Source organism: Pseudovirgaria hyperparasitica (assembly GCF_010093815.1).
Source record: "Pseudovirgaria hyperparasitica strain CBS 121739 unplaced genomic scaffold EJ05scaffold_3, whole genome shotgun sequence".
Lineage (NCBI taxonomy): Eukaryota > Fungi > Ascomycota > Dothideomycetes > Acrospermales > Acrospermaceae > Pseudovirgaria > Pseudovirgaria hyperparasitica.
In genome coordinates this window covers 97,556-120,542 of record NW_022985551.1, presented here as the reverse complement: position 1 = coordinate 120,542, position 22,987 = coordinate 97,556, and the positions used below count along the sequence as shown (strand labels likewise).

The 22,987-nt window shown below is 47.0% G+C and overlaps 6 protein-coding genes across 6 annotated transcripts; 3 read left to right on the top strand and 3 right to left on the bottom strand.

The window, feature by feature from the left end:
- Positions 1–7,563: 7,563 nt before the first annotated feature.
- Positions 7,564–9,227, bottom strand: EJ05DRAFT_240758 (uncharacterized protein). The gene is made up of 2 exons (XM_033740050.1): positions 8,750–9,227; positions 7,564–8,693 (listed from the first exon to the last, which is right to left on the bottom strand). Exons 1-2 carry the CDS (start codon positions 9,099–9,101, stop codon positions 7,726–7,728), a joined length of 1,320 nt encoding a protein of 439 aa, XP_033603169.1. The 5' UTR covers positions 9,102–9,227; the 3' UTR covers positions 7,564–7,725.
- Positions 9,228–12,227: 3,000 nt separating this feature from the next.
- On the top strand, positions 12,228–14,609 carry EJ05DRAFT_523880 (translation initiation factor eIF-2A; the record flags this gene model as incomplete). The annotated part of the gene is made up of 4 exons (XM_033748809.1): positions 12,228–12,319; positions 12,376–12,447; positions 12,505–13,154; positions 13,208–14,609. The coding sequence occupies 4 exons, from the start codon at positions 12,228–12,230 to the stop codon at positions 14,488–14,490; spliced, it is 2,097 nt and encodes a 698-aa protein (XP_033603168.1). The 3' UTR covers positions 14,491–14,609.
- Position 14,610: 1 nt separating this feature from the next.
- EJ05DRAFT_461274 (glycoside hydrolase family 18 protein) lies at positions 14,611–16,440 on the bottom strand (the record flags this gene model as incomplete). The annotated part of the gene is made up of 3 exons (XM_033742635.1): positions 14,611–16,145; positions 16,238–16,338; positions 16,393–16,440. 3 exons carry the CDS (start codon positions 16,438–16,440, stop codon positions 15,071–15,073), a joined length of 1,224 nt encoding a protein of 407 aa, XP_033603167.1. The 3' UTR covers positions 14,611–15,070.
- A 346-nt stretch (positions 16,441–16,786) lies between these two features.
- On the top strand, positions 16,787–18,390 carry EJ05DRAFT_473339 (uncharacterized protein). The gene is made up of 3 exons (XM_033743386.1): positions 16,787–17,329; positions 17,392–17,831; positions 17,888–18,390. The coding sequence occupies exons 1-3, from the start codon at positions 17,164–17,166 to the stop codon at positions 18,293–18,295; spliced, it is 1,014 nt and encodes a 337-aa protein (XP_033603166.1). The 5' UTR covers positions 16,787–17,163; the 3' UTR covers positions 18,296–18,390.
- A 294-nt stretch (positions 18,391–18,684) lies between these two features.
- Positions 18,685–19,951, top strand: EJ05DRAFT_240583 (uncharacterized protein). The gene has a single exon (XM_033740049.1). The coding sequence runs from the start codon at positions 19,041–19,043 to the stop codon at positions 19,863–19,865; it is 825 nt and encodes a 274-aa protein (XP_033603165.1). The 5' UTR covers positions 18,685–19,040; the 3' UTR covers positions 19,866–19,951.
- Positions 19,952–20,720: 769 nt separating this feature from the next.
- Positions 20,721–22,719, bottom strand: EJ05DRAFT_240574 (ATP-dependent RNA helicase DHH1). Its single transcript, XM_033740048.1, has 4 exons — positions 22,581–22,719; positions 22,451–22,529; positions 21,806–22,402; positions 20,721–21,752 (listed from the first exon to the last, which is right to left on the bottom strand). Exons 1-4 carry the CDS (start codon positions 22,622–22,624, stop codon positions 20,940–20,942), a joined length of 1,533 nt encoding a protein of 510 aa, XP_033603164.1. The 5' UTR covers positions 22,625–22,719; the 3' UTR covers positions 20,721–20,939.
- Positions 22,720–22,987: the final 268 nt, after the last annotated feature.

Genomic DNA, 22,987 nt, shown 5'->3' with positions numbered 1-22,987 from the left:
ATAGGAATATATCTATAGTATTTTATCCTTAGACGGATAGCTAGATAGAGCGATAGAACTAGACGCTCAAGGCCTACCTACGCGTATTCTATAATTTCGAGTAGAATAACTAGGCCTCTCTACTAAGTATAGTAGAGTTCGTATATAATAATAGTCGTTATAGCACGATAGGTATTATACCTTTCTAGGCGAACCTTAGATATAGTCTAAGGATAGGTTTTAAGCCTTAGACGGTCTAATTTAATCGAATAATAGACGTGAACGTCCACGCTTAGGAATTAGCGATTAAAATCTTCGAAACCGCACGTAACTATTATACTATAATCCAATAAGTAAACGACTCGTATACGAAGTACTATAATAGGTTAACTAAGGATTAGACGTATAAGGAGGGCGATAAGGTCCTTCTTAACGTCTATAATATACGAATATTACGAGTAAATAAGAAGCTCGATTATAAAATAGCTGGTCCCTTCCGAATTAAACGTTATATTAGTATAAGAGCCTACGAGCTTAACTTAGGAAGCGATATAAGAATCTATAAGGTATTCTACGTCTTACTACTCGAAAGATTTCGACCTAATATATATAGCCGCACGAACGTGTAGTTACACTCTATTATACCCTAAGATAGACTAGACGTGTTCGAAGTGGACCATATTATCGAATATAGGATTGATAAAGACGGTGTTTAGAAATATAGAATCCGTTAGAAGGACTATACTAAGGACGAGGACACCTAGGAACTAGCGGTATATATCTTAAGTTCTATAATAGCTGCGTATAAGCAAAAGATATAGAATAGCGTATTATTAATATAAGTATAGCGACGTCGCGGTTATTATAAAAAGAAGAAGAATACCGTAGAGAACGAAGTACCAAACTAGGAAATCCAGACGCGCACTAGGAAAACTCTATATAGTAGCCCTATAATTTAAGCGTTATATAGTTACTAGACGCGAAGAAAGCGTAAATAACCATTTTAGGAACGCGACGCGACATACCATAATAGAATAATATAGAAGAGTCTAGAATGGACTAATACGGACTATTATACACGAGAAAAATATAGGACCAAGAACCTAAAAAAAGGTACCCTACCATAGAATTAAACTCTTAATACGAAATATAAAAGGTTAGAGTATCTAAACCGATAACTACTAGACTACTAGTTCGGGTACTCTAATAGAATTCATAGAGATAAACTAATTTATATGCGGTGCCTACACTTAGGTAACTCAAGGAAAATTAGAATATAGAAACCGATAGTCATAAGCTAAGCGAGCGCACACATAATATCATTAAGTTAAGAATTAAATTACTAGAAACTGGCCGACGGGTATCTAAACGGTCTAAAAAGGACTAAAACGGATAAAAGCTAGGTAAATAGAGCCGGCGCGCACCACCTATAGTAGATCTAGAATATATAGAGCCAGGTATAGAGCCAACATATAGAGCTAGAACCATAGAGCTACTTCTCTATCTTATTATCCGTCCTAACCTCTAGCGTAGTCCTCTCTAACTATATAACATGGCGGCGGAGGACGATAACCTTAGCCTCTAGAGTAATAACCCGATCCGTTAGAGTCTAGAGGGAAGAGCCTTAAGCGCCGGAGCGTAGCGACTAGGTCTAAAGTTAGCTAACATGATCTAGAATAATCTAGAAGGGAATATATACCCTCTTACGAGGCGACTTAGAGGGAGAAATAGTAGACCTCTTATAAGATCTATTAGTAGCGCGAGATGGACGGGGGGGGATAGAGCGAATTCTCTCTACGGCCTCTATAGCTAGAATAGACTCCCTAGAATAGATAGCCTAGGCGCTAGGGATCTCGCGGCGGCTAGAAAAATTAATAGATGTTAAAAATAATTAACGTGCTCATAACTTATACTTTAATAACCTCTAGGAAGAGCTTATAGCGCTCCCTAAACTCCCTCTATATAGTAGGTAGGCGGCTATAAGGACCCCCGAGGGTCTCGCGGACGCGAAGGTCGTTATATATATCTTATATATATATAGGAACCTAAGAATATATTAGCGCGGACCACTTTAGATTATACTAGATTAAGATAGCCTATTATACTCACCTATAGATAAGTCTTACTAGTTATAGTATAGCGGTAGTAGCGGGTAGATAGAGTAAAGATAGGGCGTATAGGCCCGTCGCGGTTAGTAGAGTAGTAGCTAATACTAGAGTTAGAGCGAAAGAGATATTTAGAGCCGGCCGTATAGCCCTTAATATACTTATAGTATATCGAACCGTAGTTCGCCGTTTTCCTATGGCGTAAACCGCGACTACATTTAGTATCCTCGGCGACCTAGGCCTTATTATTAGTAGGCTAGGGTTTAGAGCGAATATTAAGGTCCTAAAAGGACCTAGAGCGACTAAATTAGTCTATATTAGACCGGAAGGAAGAGCGGCGAGGCGGCGGCGTGGGTGAGCGTAAGGGCTCGCGATTATCGTCTATGACGAGATCTTCTTTATCCTCTAGAGGAGGTAGAGTAGGCGGCGTACGCTTTAGAGCGAGAGGGGAACCTACGACCACTTTATCTATAAGTTTAGTACTAGGATTACCTAGATTAGAGTAACTAGTGGCTATATTAGTAGTAGAGGTAGTAGTAGTAGTAGCCCTAGCTACTCTCTTCTCTAACTTAGAGCGCGCCTTCGTGCCACCGTAATAGGTAGGCTTCTTAGCTGGTGTGGCCGGGGAGGAGGCGATACCTTTAGAGCGAGTCTTATAAGAGGAGGAGGTAGGCTTAGAGATAGGACTAGTATTAGACATCTATATATATACGTTAGCTAGAGATCTAAGGAAGGAATATTCGTCTACCCTTAACGGCGATTAATAAAGCTAAATCAGTAACCGTAATAACGCGAATAGGTTATATAGGACCGGTTCTAATAAGAATAGACTACTATAGACCCTTCTAAACCTAAACTAGGGAAGATAGTATATAAATTAATAACTTACCTTAAGAGCGAAGTAGATATACTAGAGAATAAAATTAAAGGCGAGCGAAGCTAAATATATACTTGACTAAAGTAGCGATTACGTGTCCTAGGTAGTAGCTATAAAGTAAGGGATAAGCGCGTGTATAAACTAATAAAAGTGAACTAGAATCTTAAGTTCACCTATATTAAGGATAGTTATAACGTTATAGAAACTTAGTTATAGATGTATAGGTACACGATAGATTATAGAGACTTAGAATTATATATACTTAAGTACTTTAGGGCGAAGTATAAAAAGAAGAAGGATATTATTAGGACGGGAACCATAATAGATCTATATAGACTATTCTAATCTATATAGCCACGTAGTGGCCAGAGCTAGGTTAAGTTAGCTAAGTTAAGCAAGGTCACTATATAAGTGGACTATATAAACCAATTCCTACTCGTTAGGAATTAACCTCGTATAAGAGTGAGATTACTCTATAAATACATTCCTATGTCTCTCTATAAACTGTTAGACTACTATCCTACGTCTTTACTCTTTACACTACTATAAGGTAGATAAGACTATCTTAGAGCTATAGGCTAATAATATTATTAATAGTATTTAAGGTGTAACTAAGGATAAGCCGTTAATAGACTTATTCTATAAGATTATCGCTCGACCGTGCCTAAGGAAGTCTCGAACTAGTAGTAGAACTAGTACCTCGTTAACCGCCGTTAACGGAAGTACTACTTCTATACTCGAGCGCCTTAAAATAAAGAGATTACGATATAAGGAGGCTAAGTTAGATTATAAGGAGCGGAATACGAGGCTTTAAGATAAGTAGATAAGATAGATAATAATTAAGCGTAAGGAGGCGGCGGTAAGATATTATTAAGATAATAAAGATAAGCTCGTATATACTTAACTACTTCGTTAGATAGAATTATAGTATTATAGATTTAATCCTATAATACCTATATAGATACCTACGTTTCCTTAACCTTAACCTTAACCTCGTCCTCTATCTACTTATAGTTTAAATTATTCGCTAACTCGTAAGACTCGTTATAAAATACCCCCTTAGACACGAGTTATAGAAACCTTTAGTAGTCTAGTATAACTAGGGCGTTACTAGGCGGATATAGTACTATTAGCTCTTAAATAGCGTAAGGAGATAGAGACTTACGATAAGACGAGGGCTAGAATACACGAATTAAGACTATATATAGATAATAACTACTATACTTACCGCTATATTAAGGAGATAACTTAGTCTAGAACTACTTATTATAAAGCCGCGAAGATAGTAGGTATTCTACTTAGTATCCTACTAGACGCACGTCTATACCTTTATAAGTATAAGAAGTAACTTAAGATAAGTAAGGCGGCGTCCTTGCTCTAGGCGTTTACTATAACTAGTATAACTAGTATTTAGATAGGGATAGTATAGTATTTCTTAGAGTGTATTTAGGAGTATATATTTATATATTAAGGCTATATACTCGACGAATAGTACCTAAAACGGATATATATATAGACTATTACTAGCTAGCTAAGCGACTTACTTATCGGCGAGTTAGTAACGAGTAAGTTACTTAATAAGTTTATAAAAAAGTCTCCTAATCTCCTTAACTTTAGTAACCTCTCTACTATCTCTACCTTATCTAAACCTCTCTAAATTAGCGACTACCTTCTACCGGAGCATCTTATTAATATAGTACCTATCTATAGTATATTTAAAGAAGCGTAGAGCCTACTAATTAGTATAGCTATATATAAATACGATATAGAGAAAGTCCTTAAAAGTTTAAGATTACTAATATATCTAGATATACTACCTACGAATCTATACCTTTATTACCGCCTATATAAGCTTAATAGAATTAAAGTTAGGTAAGTACGGTAGTATATACTATATAATATAGCTAGCGCTAAGTATAAGTAGCTTAATCTATTAGTTCGTATAAAGTACGAGATTATCTATAATAATTATTATTATATACCCGGGGTATTTTACCTCGAGAGTAGGTAATAGGTATACTTATAGCTAGGTATAGAACTTATCCGTTAAGAAATAACCTTCCTTTATCTAATAGTAGATAAAACTATTAGCCGTAATAGCTCTATATACGCTATATATAGATCCTTAATTAAGAGTACTAATCTTAGTTAGAGTCTATCCTTTTAGTACTCTAGCTCGACGCCTCTATCTAATTTTCTTATTAAAAATAACCTTATCTAAGAAGATATATAAGTCTACTAGTAGCTCCGTAATATCCTTAAGGTATAAAGTACGCGCTATCTCTAAGCACGTACTACTAATATATTTTAATAGCTTATAATTCTACCCTCGCTTGGATAACTCTTTAGATAGAAGCTATTTAGATATAGTAAGATTAAACTCTTCGTATATCTATCTAGCTATCTTATTAAGGTATAGCTAGCCCTTACAAAGTAGTCTCTTAAGTAGTTATTATATTATATAATTACTTAGTTAACGAGGTGGACCATAACGCGTTAACTACGGTTTATTTCTCTATCCGTACGTCTTAAGGTTAAACCTCGTCCTATATACTATATTCTTACTAACTTTAGTAATAGCGATAATCTTATTAATAGGTATATCGTGTTATAGGAGGAAGTCGATTTATCTATATACGGAATCAGGATAGATAACGCCCTAGGGTACTATATATACACACGTTAGTAAGTTAAAAATACTAAATATTATATATACTAACTCTTATATACTATATTATATAGTTATAGACTCTATATACGTGTGGTGCGGCGATAATGCCGTAAAATGTTAATTACATATAAAAACGCGTGTTGGTGGCACAGACGTGCATCGGGCGCCAAGCTTTCCCATGTAACTATGGACAAACGGATTGAGACCTGAGAGGACGATTAATATATCACGACTGACCAGACGTCTTTGATGCAATGGTAATGGTAGTGAAGTGTCACAGCCATTCCGCCTCTGGGACCTCCTAGACCCTGACATATACATGCCCCAGATCAAGCCCACCTGTACAAAGCCATATGCCTACCCATCCATCATGAACGCATATGAAACATCATTCAAGCCCAGACCCACATGCTAACCAACGATACAAGGCAAAGGTCTATGATTGACACAGATTGTAGTACAGTACTACGTAGTAATTCCCAACGACCCATCCAATCATATCGCAGACGAAACTAAACATTTTCTTGATTATCTCAACAACACCACTAACCTTTTCACATGCCCCTGCTCCTGCTCTTATCCCCACATCATATGTCCCCGGTGCAGATCCCGGCGGGCGCCACCTCCACATCCAAACTTTCGAAAAGCTGGGGAAACTTCACAGTATTATCCTCCCATGTCGGTCCGACCGGCAGGATGCAGGCCCTTTCTCTCGCGAACGTATGTATCGTAGTATGGTAGCTAAATATGGCGAGGAAAATCAACTCATCGCACGACGAGACAACGACTTAGGGCACTTTGTACTCGTTCTCGTGCTACACCCATGTGTCTCTAAATGATCTTCAGACCTGCAGCTAGCCATATGTGTCAAAGGCCGTTGTCATCTTTCACAAAGCTGGACGGTTTCTAAGGGGGCTTAGATCTGTCTGCTGGTGGAGAACGCAGTCCCACTCACTTCTAGTACTAATCCATAACAGAAGTCTAATAGTTACCAGCTCCTCCTGCGTCACAGCCACAGCCACAGACACCTCATACAGATGACGCAGGGAGGGTCGCAGGGTAGGGGAGTCGGATGCGATACCCTATGTCTATGTGTGTGGCGTCTGTCTCTGGGTATCTCACGTCCAATACTAACTACACCACCAGTACCTACCACTCCTAATCCCCATCCACATCATCGGATGAAGGCACAGGGTCCGCGCCAAGTGTTTATGGCTGCGCAAAATGCCAAGTACCTACTAGATAGTGGCTGGGTAATTTTGCGTGCATGTAGATGTGGATGCAATCACCGAATGCATGCACGTAGATATTGAATCTCTTTCAAGAGATGCCAAGTGCACAAGACAATCTTCACTTTCCTACCCTTCCCATACAGCCCATACCCACCAAGCCCATGAATGAATGAATTAGACTTCAGAAGGGGAAGGAGGAGGGAGCTGGGGGTAGTACAAACAAGAAACCGACATAATTATATATGAAAAGGAAGCCGCGAATCGAACAAAGAACACATCTATCTGTTGTCTTCAGATCAAGATCGATCTTCTCTAGGCGAAAGGATTAAAACAAATGCATGCTTGTGATACTGTATCTTGTGCTTTTTTCACATGGAGTGGCGACGACTAGCGTGCGGCCTCGGTACGTTCAGGGATTGCGTATTTTGAAGCACGCCTGGGGTAGTGGTGGGGCTGTGGACGGGGTGTGTGTGGAGGACATCGACGATTAGACAGGGGCCGTTATTCAGGCTATGCACAGTAGTGTTTTGATGAGGCGTCTAGAGCGATTGCGTCTGGGAAAGACTGGAGACTCAAAGCAGAGCTGTGTGGAGGAGGGTGGAGGAGAATGTAATCATGATGTTGATGAAGATTACACTCACCCTGTGAGTGGACGAAACTTGACAACACTGTGCGTTTAAGAATGCTCATTAGAAAAATGCTTCGTTTTGTTTACATGCAGCGCTAAACGATCATACAATGTTTCCCAGTCCGCCAGCCCCCACCCAATGCCTAAACAGACCGTGTCTAAACAGTATGCCCGTATATGCGCCCCTCATGAATCATGCCAAATGGTACTGCAACTTCAAAAAGATAAAATGTCTAAACTCCATTTTCACCGTTCTGGCTGCGGATGTAGCCAGGGTAAGCCTTCAGTTGATCCTCATTGATCTTGTATAGGCTTGGGCAGCCAAGGGACAGAATGGCCCGTCCAGCATCGCCAGTCAGCGTGGTGAGAAGCGAGGTGAGCAAGTCGGGCTCGCCCTGTTGCACGAACTGGAAGGCGAAGCAGAAGAGGTTGTTGCCTTGAAGCAGAGTTTTGGCGTTGAAGACGCCACCGGTGAGGTTTTCAATGTCAACACCAGTGAATGAGTTGGGTGTACCAGTGTTGCCACCGATATCAAGGAACTTTGGGTACACAGAGGCCTCCTGAATCAGGTCTAGGATGAAGAAGGGGATGGTGTATTCGGCACCGATGGCACGTTTGTACCAGTTGTCTGGGATAGTTTCGTAGCCAGCACCGCCGGTCCAGCTGCCTTGGTTGTCTTGAGACATACCAAAAAAGGCCTTGAGAGTTTCGCGGTTCAACACACCGTCAGGGTGCTCTGCAGACTTGTTGCCCATGAAGCGATAGATGAACGTATATGCCGCTGGTTGCACGGCGACTCCAGAGAATGGACCGTTGAAGAAGTAAGGGTTTTGAGCCTTGGACTCGTCGAATCGCTTGCTGCGGAACTCCTGAAGAACTTTCAAGTTGTAGTTGGCGTCTGCGTCAGACACACCTGCTTGAGTGTCGTAGAGAGCTTGCCACTGCTCCCGACGGACCGTCCAGTTATCACCATACTGGTACAGATCAGGTCGCGTAGGGCTAGCATCGCCTTCATATTTGTTGTGGCTGCCGGTAAGACCAGTTCCACCTGGTGCTGCAGCGGAGAGTCCTCCAATGGACCATTTGGTCAAGGGGCCATCTAGGACACCTCCGAGAATGGCGAGGAAACCGCCGAGATCCTTACCCATGCCAAACACGGTGTAGGTTCCATCGATGAATTGCTGAAGGCTTGCCACGCCATCTGTTGCAAAACGTTGTTAGCACGCATTCTATAAAATAAGTCAAGAAGTACCGTACTATGTGGGATGTAACCGTGGTTTGCCATGGCGTTCAAACCGGGGCAAGGTCCACGAGCGTCGCTGGGGCCTGGAGCAACGTAGGCGTATTTGCCTTGATTGCTAACGTATTGCTTCGCAGCGTCGAAACCGATAGCCAGGGATGGGTCAGGGACATTGTTGCCCGAGACGCCTTGGATAGCCCTGATGGCATTCTCGATGTCGGCGGCGTGTAGCTCACTTGCAGGAGTGCTGCGAGCAACAGTTTCTCCGTCTTGAACCTTTGGAAGTTGGTCAAGGTGGGCAAGGCTGGGGAAGGCGAGAGCAGACTGTGCAAACAGCACAGCTGCGACGGCAGAGGTCTTGGAAAGCATATCGATGCTGATATGCAAGAGTCGTCGCGTGTTGATTAAATATTGAAGGATCGACACTGATCATGAATACAGACATGGTGCGAGCCCCTATATATACTTGTTATGATGCCTGGTGCACACCACTGCCGTTCTATGAGCTTTAGACTCCGTAAGTCGCGCCGGCCAATGTCAAGAACGATGCATTAGCCGATCCCAGGCCCATGTCCTTGGCCGAGTGATGTTGTTCTTAGCGTGCTGGGAGATTAGCATATCATGCTATTGATCGTCTGCTATTCGCTGGCCGTTGGCTCTGCAAAAGGAAGTACAGTACCATACTATGTCAACAGTACGTTTAAACTGTGTGGGACTTCTGGAGGCGCATCATTCCTAGTGCTTAGCGTGATCTTGACTTTGCTCTTAGCTCTTTGGAGGCGAAGGGATCCATCCCGTTAGTCTCGAGCTAAATACGTTTTGTCCCCGGTGAAAGAGGACCGCTGCTGTAGATCTACGCCACGAGTGTGAAACTTTGCCCAAATAGGGCAACAGACATTTCCAATCGCGGGGTTTAGCGTTGACGATGAAAGGCTGGAGAACCTCTCAGGGCGTCTCTTGTCAGAAGCCAGCAAACAGGCCGAGGGCTGACGTCGTCGCTTGCTGTGATGCTCAATGTTGGGGAATACCACCCGCGCTTCTCATCAGGGTGCGGGTGGCAGACATCGTATTCTCGCTGGGCGAACATGGCAATCCCATTCATGGCTTTTCCACCACTCTTTGACGTCAAGCTGCCTGAACAAACGAGTCGCATCGACCATCGTAAGACGGCCAAGCATTTCAAGGAGGTCCATTTTCATTCCTGTGCTACCAGTAGTCGGTCGTGCTGCGGTCATCTGTACAGACAGACGTGCCTTCAGAAGTAAGCGTCGATTATGGTCTTGGATTACGGTCTTGGATTACGATTCGCAGTCTGCATCTACGCATGTCGGACGCCACGTGCGTATCGCCTCTCAGGCTTGTGGGGTTTTACCAATCCGCCTTCACATCAGCTTCTTTGACTTGCATCTTCGATTGCGGCCCGCTATTTCTTCGACGTATCGATAGGCCATATAGTTTTGGATGTGGCGCTGCCTCTCGAAACCACTCAGAGTCTTAGGTACTCTGCAGCTGACGGAACTCCCCAGTAGTTTTGTGGTCATAGTCACTTTCCTGCGAATGTAAAACCCTGAAACAGGAGATTGGGAACCAATCACGGCATTGTTATTGCGAATTCCTGCTTGCGTAATCGTCGTCTCGGACTGACTGCCTTGAGGACAAAGTAAACATGGCGTTGGTGCGTCGCTAATTGTAAGTATGCATTAGAGACGCTGTTCATGTGTAGCAGTAAAGCTTGCCATAGCCTGTCTGACACCAGACACTCCAGCTAGGTATCTCCACTTCGTAGCTTCTCAGAAAACCCTCAAGCGCTCTCTCCATTGACCAAGACCGTACCTCAAGATCCCACGAGGTACCGCAGATGGCCGCCACTCGAATCAAAACATGATCTCAACAATGCGGGTGGCGCAAGAAAAACGTCTTCTAATGATATGTTCGGATGTTGCCGTGACTGCGAAGACCTTCCGATTGCTCCAAGATGCAGGTTGTAACGCGCCCTTTCTTTCATTGTCGGTTGTCACTCCTAGTCAGATGTGGTATCTACCGTAACTACGTATTAGTGCTGCGAGTGAATGTATGGAGTCTAGAACTTCTCCCACGAGCACTAGTCCTGCCAGTGCGGAGTAGACGTCTGTTTTCACGAGTTAATGTAACAGTGACTATATAGCGTGGGACAACAGTGGAACGCACTTATAAGCATCTATAAGCTGTTAGTAGAGTTCATTACAGAGCGGCTGTCTCCGTCCACTCACACCAAAATTACTCTTAAGGCGTATAATTAGCTCCACGTAACTCTACTCACTATAATCGTCTAAGATACACCATGAAAAAACGACACTCGGCAGCTTGAGGGTTTCCTCCATAGCCTCGTATGGAAAGAGCCTGGGCCTGGGCCTGAGTCTCCATTTACGCGAGTGGAACAAACCTAGGCTGCTATGTATGCATTATTCTCATTACGTGTTGCTACGTTTGGTGACTGTTGACGAAAGACGCCTTCTTTCGAGAGGCCTGTCTAACACACACATACCTAACGAAAATGTTCCCCTCATATACGCTCTCAATATTGCTTCTGGAGTGTCTAATCTGAGAGCTACTACCGATGAGCATGTGCCATCACATCAGCACATGGTTCGGATGAGATTGATCAATATCCGTTCCCATGACTCAAATGGATATCGATCTGATGAGGCTCCGTCTGGCTTGCAGGCGAGAGAAGTTTGACTTTCTGGTACATTCTGATACCAGACAAACGGCCAATATGATTCATGGATCGACATACAGTCCGATCTTTTGTTAGAGAGCCTGTAAACACTGAATCATTGTCCTCATTACGGTTTTTCGAAGAGCGGTGCGATGGCTGCGTAGAAACGAAGACTGACTACACTGATGCAGAAGTCCTTACCTGAGACCATGTCTATGAGTCAGTATGAACACAATATCGCAAGCACAATTGGTAATAGGACTGTGGTACCGAGTGATGGCGAACAATCATCTAGAAGACGTCGAGAAAGACGCAAGCAGCTTCTGTGGCTGGGGTAAACGGCGGCTACTCTTTATGGCGCTGTGGCTGCTGTGGCTGATGATTCTGCTTCCGGCTTAGTGCGGCTGACTAGTTCACCGACCGAAAACCACAAACGTTCTCGTCGACGTGTGAGTTGTCGATCTGTTTCTTTCTTTTCTTCTTCTTTACACTCGTCCTCTTCGCTCCCACGCGTGTCTCTTCTCAATTCCTTCCGCTCCGGCACTAGAGCCTCCGCTTCCGTCTACAAAGTAACTTGCTCCGTCAGCATCCCAGCCAACAAGCTCGGACGCGCTGTGTATCGCCTGTCGCTACGCTCTCACCGCTGTACTACCACAACACAAGTTACCAAGACTACGACTTCAACACAACCCTTTACAGCGTACTTTACACACCTCCTCGGATTCTCCACTGTGACTTTAGCTAGTCATGGCAGTTCCCACTCAGGTTGCTTGTAAGGTTCCCTTATGAACCCGCGAATGTCTGCTCAACGATTTTTAGATCGTACCTCTAAAGGCATCGGAGTTCTCAACGCCGCACCAGTTTACGAAAGTTTACCGGGTTTTGTGAGGTATCTTCACACACTACATGCCTGTACGGCCTGGTAGATCCTAACTCTGTCCGTAGGCCGGAAGGCAATCTCAGATGTTGCACGTACTCCCCCGATGGTAGATTCTTTGCTTGGGCGTCACCTGAACAGTATGTTCCCTCATTTTCCCGAGATCTGGAAAGACATGTCTGACTCGTACGGTGTAGAGTTTCAGTCGTTGACGCATCGCTTGGACACATCGTCACTACACTTCCCGCGCAGAATGTATTCGAGCTCGGATTCTCGCCCAAGGGTACATTCATAATAACTTGGCAACGACCTGGTAAAGATGAGGATGGAAACGCAATCAAGAATCTCACAGTATGGCAAACCGTGGATCCCAATGCCGGTTCCGAGGGCCAGCGAGATTCGGTGGGAAAGTTTGTGCAACGATCTCAGACCGGTTGGAATCTTCAGTACACTCCTGACGAGAAAATATGTGCTCGCACTGTCACAAATGAGGTCCAATTCTATCAAAGTGGAGATCTAGGCACTGTCTGGAATAAGCTGCGCGTGGAAGGACTCACAGATTTTGCGCTATCCCCGGGCAAGAGCCATTCAGTTGCTGTTTTTGTTCCGGAGCGCAAGGGATCCCCTGCAGCCGTGAAAGTGTTCAACGTGCCTCAATTTGTTACGCCAGTCTCGCAGAAGACATTCTTTAAGGGAGACAAGGTCCAATTCAAGTGGAACGATCCAGGCACAAGTCTTATTGTTGTCGCACAAACTGAGGTAGACAAGTCTAACAAAAGCTACTACGGAGAAAGCAACATGTACATCCTCAGTGCCAATGGGGCATTCGACTCTCGAATTACACTGGGTAGGTTCACGAAACCAACACACTGAGCTGAAGTCGCTAATCGTGTGCTACAGACAAAGAGGGCCCCATTCATGATGTAACATGGTCACCAAACGGGAAAGAATTTGGTGTTATATATGGATTCATGCCTGCGAAGACGACCATATTCAATTCACGAGCGGTCGCACAGCATCATTTCAACCTCGGACCTCGCAATACCATCTTGTTTTCGCCTCATGGGCGATTTGTCATCGTGGCCGGATTCGGAAATCTGGCTGGACAGATGGACATATATGACCTGGAGAAGGATTATGCCAAGATCACGACGATTGAGGGAAGCAACGCTAGCGTGTGTGAGTGGAGCCCAGATGGGAAACATATCTTGACTGCTACTACGAGCCCTCGTCTACGCGTGGACAATGGGATCAGAATGTACCACGTCAGTGGCGCATTGATGTATAATGAGGATATGCACGAGCTTTACCATGTTGTGTGGCGGCCTCAGACCATTCAGGAGCAGCCTCTGGGAGATCCTATGAACCCAATCCCGACTCCTCATGCTTCAGCTGTAGCTTACCTGGGAACCCGAAAAACACCCTCGAAGCCAGCCGGAGCTTACCGTCCACCGGGAGCCCGTGGTACAAGCACACCTCTGCACTTCAAGCGCGAGGATGAAGGCGGTGCTGCGTTTGTCAACAACGGGATCGCCTCAACTAGTGGTGGTGTGAATGGATTTGGCAAGAACCGCCGCCGAGAAGTGCCAGGAGCCGAGTCTGCCGAAGCCCTCCCCCCTGGTGCCGCACCCGGTGGAGGTGTCAGCCTTGCTGGTCATGATGGCGACGAGGCTCTTTCGAAGGCCGCCCTGAAGAACAAGAAGAAGCGGGAGGCGAAGAAGGCGAAGGAGGCCGCCGAGAAATCACAAGGTCTCACTGCCGACGGCGACATTCCAACTGGTCCGAATCGTAGCCCTGAGCGCCGTGACAGACAACAGCGCAGCAGATCAAAGAGCGACTTTGACCGTCGTAGCCAGTCCAACAGACGTAATCATTCGAACAGTAGGAATCCTGCCCACCAACGAGGCAAACCTTCACATTCGCGCATCTTCACAAATAATGATGAGAATCGAGCTACGCCACCTGTTGCTGCGGCTCCTCCTCCTGACTTGACTGTAACTTCTCCTGGCGGCGGAAGCCCCCACGAAAAGAAAGTCCGAGCCTTACTGAAGAAGATTCGAGCCATTGACGACCTGAAGATGCGCCAGGCAGGAGGCGAAAAGTTAGAAGATACGCAAGTGAAGAAGATCACAACCGAGTCGCAGATCCGAAAGGAGCTGGAGGGTTTGGGCTTTAGAGAGTAGAAGAGATGCTCTTGGGTAGCCTTGGTGCCGTTGACAGGCTCACCCGTGGTGCGCTGCTTTGTGTAGTCATGAAGGTTCACAGCGCTGGCGACTGTTGTATAGCCAAAAAATCAGGTTGACCATATAGTAGTGTCGTTTCGACGCTGGTACGGAGAATCACTTCCGCATATGATGCATGACGTCGCCTATACATACATGTTCAATTGACTCTATCCTGAACCGAGAACAAGATCACGCATGGGCTTCGTTCCCAGGCCTGGAAAATCCGCCCGTATTTATTGTTGCCTCTGGACCATTCAGTTCTTCGTGGAGCCATGTGAAAAGCTAGTTAGCCAATTCCACGCAACAGAGATATCTTGGTCTCATCAGGCACGATATTTACTCGTACCATACAGATTCAGAATATATATCGCTTCATCTTAATTCATAAGTAGACATATATTCACGTGAGGGGTCGACTTTGAAGGTGGTCATGATTCGTTATGGCTAGGATATCAGCCACTCCTACGAGGACCTGATGACTGTGACTGTTGGGTCCCAGCAAGCATGCTTGGGACTGTTGCTCTTACCAGAGCCTTCCCTATAACTCGCCCGCAAACCCCTTTTTCAGATTCTCATACTTGCTTTCCGGGTAATCAATCACATTCGCACGCTGCTCAATCAAGCCGCCATTCCCACCGCCTAGCTGATCTGCAACTCTACAGATCAAGCTGTCCTGCCCCGCCTTGTCCGAAGAGCTCTCCCACCACATGGAGCCCCCGAGACCCATCTTCTGGATGTATTTGACTTTCTGGTCAGCAACCTCCGGGGTATCGTAGCTAACCATCAGCCCCGTATTCTTGTCGATGCAAAAGCTCGCCCCGACGTCTTTGTCCACGTGCACATCCGAGCCGGGCCGCGGGAGCGCTTTGTAGTCCCATACACCATTCTCCCAACTACCCTCTCCAACGCCCGAGAAGGGCGCGCCGGGACCTTGGGTGTTCTGGAAGGCACGGCCGTACAGCGGCATTCCGAGCACGAGTTTGGTGGGCGGCACGCCCGCGGCTACGTAGTCGTGGATGGCGCGGTCGATGCTGAAAGGCGTGCATTTGGGGCGTGAGTGCGACGGGTACAGATTGGCCTGGTGTCCGGCGCACTGGTCCCAGCTGCCGGCGAAGTCGTAGGCCATGAGATTGATGAAATCGAGTGTCTGCGCGATCGCGCCTAGGGGGAGGACCTTGTACTTTTCGGGTCCGCAGGGCGCGGCGATGGTGAGGAGGAAATGCGGGCGGGGGATGTTACTATGGGTGCTGGCGATATGGTTTGCGTAGGAGTCGAGTTCGCGTCTGCATTCCTGGAGGAGGAGGAGAAGGTTTTGGGCTTCGGCGGGGTTCTGGGGGTATTCCCAGTCGATGTCGATGCCGTCGAAGCCGCAGTCCTTGAGGATTTGCACGGCGGAGACGGCGAATTTGCGGCGGCCTTCAGGGGTTGAGGCCGGTTGGGCGAAGTTCGACGAGTAGGTCCAGCCGCCGATTGAGAGGAGGACTTTGAAGTTTCTGTGCCGGCGTTTGAGGATGTTGAGTTGCTTCATGCAGCCGTAGACATTAGTGCCCGAGTCGTTCCAGGAGTCGGTTGGGTAGTGTTTCTCGACGTCAGACCAGGAGTCTGTGAGGTATCTGGGAGACGGTTAATAATTGTGCTGATAGTTCTTCGTGCTTCCACGTTTGTTTACACTCCCTATACTGGACTTTGGGCTGAAATGACTTACACTTCTCCTGAATCAGGTTTCACATTGGCGAAAGAATAGAGTACATGCGTGAGCTTGTCCGCAGGCAGGTCCTGAGGATTATGGGCACGTCCATAGATAGCCTTCTCATGTTAGACTGAACCATGGGACCCTAAATATTGCGGACGCTTGCTTACCCAGTTCACAAAATAAGCAACAGAACGATATCCGTCACCGCCGCCCATATTGATAGTCTGCGTGATATCGGAGAATAATTAATTTTTGGTAGTTGAATAGGAGGTGGAAGTACACAATGTAGGAATGCTGTGCGTAGTGAATGATGTGTTGTACAACGGTATGTTGTGCCTTTAAACAAGCTGGAGGTGGCGCCACGCTGTGGCGGTGCTGTCGACGCGCGGACGCTAAGCTGCTTTAGGACGAGCCGTGCCCCCAACAATGAGGCTTCCCCTTGCATTCAGCCGCAATCATCAATCATTCACTATTAATTACGGTATGATTGATTAAGAATGCCCACATCACCAATTGACTACGTAGGATACAGAAATAGCAGTAATTACACATAGAAATCAAAAGCAAATATCAATGCCCCAAGTCCAATCCATTCCCAAAATGGCAAACCGCTGTATATGCCGAGCACCCCTCTATGTTCTCCATCACAAACTATTCGCAAAACAGCATCGCTCGCAGTCCATGGCGTATTTCTTTACCGAGTTGCGGTTGGCCGCTTCTCCATCTCGCTGAAAAGTCTCCGCCATGCCCTCGGGACTACCTGTCTCTCGTCTTCGTCGTTCTACGAGTTCTTTGTTAGGTAGCATGTTCGTGCAAAGCTAGGACTGGTCATCCATGATTCAGGAATCACCACTACAGCACTGTCACTCTTCGAAGTCATTAGACCATCGCCGGTTTCATACGCCTACTCCAAAATCCCAATTGGTATCTCGCACAACATGTCTGACCCGCGTGTGATTGCTTGGGAGCTCCAAGACGCCTCATACAATCCGCCCATCCAGAAGAACACCGATTCATCATCACTGGTCTCCACCGCCGCTCCCTCGACATCACAGCTCGATGAAACCCGCGAGCTGGACGTGCAACCAGGCGGACAGTATCGTGGTAAGAAATCAATTTCAACTACGATTCAGAACTGTTGACTGACTGACATTGATCCCCCATAGCACACACTAAGCTCTACATCAACTTCTCCCGTACCGACGACACCGCATGGCGCATTGCAACCGGCTTCCTCATCACGCCCTCTATCATCGCCACCGCCGCACACAACGTCTTTGCGCTCTCCCCACTGGCTCCAGCCGCACAAATCAAGGCATACATTGGCTACCGCGGCAGCGCCTCTGTCGCAGAGCGGTATACACAGTTTCGCTCCGGGAAGAAGACTGTCATACCAGAAGGCTGGGTCACTAGCCGCGGCGCTATAAGACGAGACAATGTCGCTTTCATCCAGCTCGACCGGCCCTTTGAGGGCGTGACATGCGTGCGCTATGCGTACGCGCCCGGGACGGGAGCTGGCGAGGTCGAGGTCGCCGGCTACGCTGCAGACAGAGAGGATCCCGGGACGAGAGAGTTCGGGGGTGTAGTGTGGAGCGTGAATAGTAATGTGAGCAGACAACCACGTTTCGAATTCTTGGAATACAGCAAGTTGACGGCAAACAGATCTCATACAACCTCACCCGCGAGGGTCTAATGTCATACACCCCCATTGACTCTGGAGGCGGGCTTGTCGGCGCGCCCGTCCTTCGCACGAGCGACAACTACGCCATTGCTGTTCATGCATTCGGAGGCGCGCCGAACCTCGCCGTGCCTATTGGACCCAAGGGCCATGACTTTGATGCGTACATAAAGGCGCTTGAAGGCCCATTGAAGCCTGACCAGCTCTTCGCATTCCCTCTGTCGACACCAGAGAAGAGTAGATCTGTCGATGTCGCAGATGTGGCGCGGGCGTTTCCGAAGACATCGCAGAGCGTATGGACGACGCAAGGAAGTACGATGATTGCATGGTGGGCGGGATATGTCGCTGCTGGCGTGATGCTAGCACGGTGGCTAGGCCGGGCGAAGAGGTGAAGGGATAAGGCTGCTTTCAAGTGTGGTTATGTGGTTTGTTATATACCCAGCACATTAGTTGCTCGACATAGTAATGCATAATTAAGTCCCGGCTCTACTAAATCATTAGCCGTCATCATTTACTAAAGTCTATGTTTCGTCGTCAGGCCCATAACAAGAAGGCTATACAGCTTTCCTAAATCAAAATCTCACAACCCGGCGCCCACCCCATCAACATACAATCCCAGAGGCTTGAAAAAGCACAAACATACGCGTCTCAACCCCATACAGACCACGAAACCCCAGCCTCGCAGGCGCAGCTCGTACTCCATTTCACAGCTGAGCCCATCACCTAACACAAGGCTCCACGCTAACATCGACCCTCCCCTCTCATTGGCCCCAATCCCATACTACAAAACGCCTCATAAGAACACTTACTTACCTACCTACTTAGCCCCCAAAATCCGACTTCTCAGCAACAGTTTCTATATTTGAACCTCAGCCTGGCCGTCCTAATGATATGGCGTGCCGTCTAGCGAGTCATTACATGGTCCCTCCCTACCTCAATGCATCCCGGGGGAGTTGTGTGTTGGACGGCTCGGGAGTGTATCGTGGTTAGATCCTTGCGTTAGCTATCCTTGCAGGACATATCCGGCCCCTCGGGGCATGTGCGTGTGTGCTTGTGTATTTGCTAGTGCAGTGCACGAGGCTGAGAGGCGCGAGGCTGGTGGTTGTGGTGGTGGTGCACTTGAGTAGTGTAGTCGAGATGGTGGACGTTGTGGGAGGGGATATATATAAGGCTCGATTGTCACTAAGCAGACATTCTGATCTGCCCACGGATTCTCCTAAGTTGGCTTCTGTGTACACGTCAAGGGCGACAGCAAAGGGCTGTTCAACAACGACAACAAGACACGCACAAGGCTGTATCCATATCCCAAATACCTACCTGGCTGGACACTCATCCGCCCACGCTCTTCGCCCTCTCAACAAACCAGCGTTTCCAAAAAAAAAAAACAATCTCTCCAAACCTACCACTATGTATCACCTCGCACCCCTCCTCCTCCTCCTAGCAGCATCCACAGTCCTCTCAAACCCCCTCTCACTCCGCCGCTCTGACCCCCTCCAACACCTCCATGCCCGCCAATCCGACCCCACCGACCCCAAGAACCAGCTTCACCACGGCCCAGTCGTCTACCTGACCGACTGCGACGTGCCCGCGCCCTCTAAGCACTACTCCATCATGACATACTACACCGGGCACGTGAACCGGGCCACGCCCATCACCGCCACGGAGCGACAGCCGGTGCATAAATGCCGGGTGTCGAATAGCACGTGGGTGGATTGGGGCAGTCGGGTGCATTGGGACTGTTTTGAGGGGCAAGGCACCCCCGCGGACGTCTTTAGCTTTGAGAGTCAGATGGAGGTCACGAGTGGGACGTATGGCGAGTGGGCTGGCAGTGGGAAGGCGGGTGGGAAGGATGGGGCTGGTAAGAGGTATACGTGCTGGAAGGATGATCATCGGGTGTTGTTTGAGGATCGTGATGGCTCTGATGAGATGCAGTGTTATTCGGGCTATTACTGTTATTTCTGAAGAAGGCTCTTTGGAAAGGGGAATTAGTGGAATCGGACGACCTGCCATGTGACCTTGGACAGGAAGATTAGACGCACATCATGGATATACCCTTATGTAATGACGTTTCAAGAGAATTGTTGCGATTGAGGTTTCAGTTACGTGATAGCAACAGCTACCAGGTAGTTTGCAATGCGCTACCAACCAGTTTTCCACAATCCAGCTCTTGAAAATTCTTTTATGAGGAGTTTCTTTCTACCAGAAGGTACGATGCGTGACTTTAAGCTTCGAGCTTCATACCGCCAGCTAGCAAGTTCGGTCCAATTCTGCCATCGATGCCGAGAGCTCGCAAAGTCTTCCAGACTGACCTGGCTCCGTTTCTTGCGAGCAGGAGTGGTCAACAGTAACATTGATGCCAAGAGTATCATGGCAGAGGGAGGGGGATGAGGGTGGTGAATGGGGATAATTGTGTTAGTGCAGGGCTACATGGGATTTGGTAGCCAGGGTTGGTGTAGCGTATTGGAGATTGGTAATTCAGGTTGTTGGGTGCGCCAAGGAAGATATTGTTCTCCGCTGACATATATATGCTCCAGATGAATGCGTAAGGTACTCTTCCAGAACGGTAGGTAGAGGCGCCACCGAGATGTTTGCGCCACATGCTAAACTTTTGGCCAGGAACACCGCCATATTGTGATGCATTGTAGAGTTTCGATTTCGGACGGTGATTTCGTCAGAGAGGGGTCATCGTGAGTTTCGCCAGAAGCGGGAACTTGCGTGAGAGAGGGAATAAGACACAACGAGCGTCCAGAGGCGTATAATATACAGTCGATAATGCTTTCGTCACCCAAGACGGGTATCCTCCTGAGTCCGGGAAGTCGAGTCAAAGAAAAAAGAAACTAGTCGGGGTCATGTCTGTTCTCATAATCGTCACCATATGAGAAAAAACACAAAATGTGGGTCCACAACGCACCCTGATATTGCGGGTATCAGAATGCAAGATGTCAACAGAGAGAGTTGACAAGTACCGCGTGAAATCCAGAACAGAATAAACAGAAACGAGGAAACAAACCGCACCATTCCGTCTCGCAGTTCAACCTACGATTGAGCAGGAGGAGGCCTGTTGTTCCGAGGTCCGTTGTAACCATTCTGTGGTCGATTCTGCTGCGGATTCGGGTTGCGTCTTCCTTGATACCCGCCGCCTCCTCGACCTCGTTGTTGGAAGTTGCCCCGGCTGTTGGACTGTCCCGGGTTTCCTCGTGCACCTGGATCTCCGGATCTAGCGTTTTGGTTCGAATTTGGATCCTGCACCGCCTGCACTGGCTGATCAGAAATTGGCCGAGGGATATTTTGGGGGGTATCGTAAACGTAAAGTGATCGTTCGATCACCTGTGGGATGGGCTGAATCTCAGTACCAAGCTCTTGTTCAATCTTGTATAAGTTGAACCTGTCATCCCAGTTGATGAGATTAATGGCCAAACCTAGATGTCCAAAACGACCTGATCGACCAATGCGATGAAGATAGGTTTCGGCGTTTTTGGGGAAATCAAAGTTGATGACGACATTCACAGCTTGAATGTCAATACCACGAGTTAACAGATCGGAGCATACCAGGTTTCGCGAGACACCGTTGCGGAAGTCGTGGAATACGCGGTTACGTGCAGGCTGAGCCATGCGGGCATGCGAGTAGAAACATGAGTAGCCAAGCTCAGTGATTTTCTTGGCAAGAAGTTCAACGCGGTTCGTGGAGTTGCAGAAGATGATGGACTGGTTGATCTGGAGCTTGTTGAATAGGGTGTTGAGACAGTGTACCTTTTGTTTTTCTTCCACGAAAGCATAGTATTGGGTAATACCTCGAAGAGTCAGCTCCTCCATCAGATTGATTTCATATGGCGAATTCATGTGTTTATCCTGTGTACATGCACATTAGCGGAATCAATCCTGCGCTACAGCATTGCACTAACCTTGAAGCTCTTGACAACGATTGGGAAGGTAGCGCTGAACAGCATGACTTGGCGATCCTTTGGATGAAATCCGAGTAATTGCTCAATGACAGGGGTGAATTCGGGAGACAAGAGTTTATCAGCCTCGTCCATAACAAATGTGGGGCACGATGATAGATCCGCCACACCCTTACTGGCCAGATCCAATATTCTTCCTGGAGTCGCAATGATAACGTGGACGGCTTCATTAAGTCGTACGATATCATCTCGCAAACCCGTGCCACCAGTTGTTACCATGACATTAATTCCAAGATGTTTACCAAGCATCTTACAGACTTGAGCTGTCTGTAGTGCCAACTCTCGAGTCGGGACAAGTATCAGAGCTTGTGTCTTCGTACTTTTGGGGTTAATCTTCTCTAGAGTTGGAATAACGAAAGCAGCGGTCTTGCCAGTGCCGTTCTTTGCGCGCGCAAGGATATCACGGCCGGTCAGTGCGACCGGGATCGTCTCTTCTTGAATGGGTGATGGTTTCTCAAACCCGGCTTCGAATATGCCCATCATAAGCTCTCTCTTGATATAAAAGTCCTCGAATTCGAGGCCTTTGGTGGCTGTAACATCCTGACGTTGTGTTAGATGGCATCGTACATGGACTTTTGACAATCATACCTCGGTTTGTACGCGTGTATCCTTCGCAGGTTTGTTAAGACCCTGCTTCCATGATGCACTAGTATCTGTCGAGGACTCACTGGGAACAGGTTAGTATTAGAGCTCCGTCGAAGTCTAATGCAATACGTACCCCAATGTTGTGGCGGCAAGCTTGTTAGTAATTTCGGTCGTCATTGTGGAGAACGGGCTCCTAGCTGTGATTTATGCCCTCTGATAGAGGCACCTGATGGACTTGCGAGTCTTTTTCCCTATGGCTTTAGATATTCTGAGTGTCTCAGTGTTAGTGGTGTGTCTGTGTGTGTGTGTGTGTTTGTGCGCTCGAGGTCGTCTGTAAGGTATGTCTAGATCTTTCGTTCAAGAGCGTGTCAGATTGATCGATTGCTATGCGCAATTATGTAGATTGGAATAAGCCGTAGCACAAAGCTGTCCTGTCCTGTCCCGTAAGACTGTGTGCGAGGGAAGAATGTGCTTTGTAGAGGAGATGAAGTATAGCTCGACGCCAACGGTTTCGAGTTTCGAGTTTCGAGTTGCGGCAAC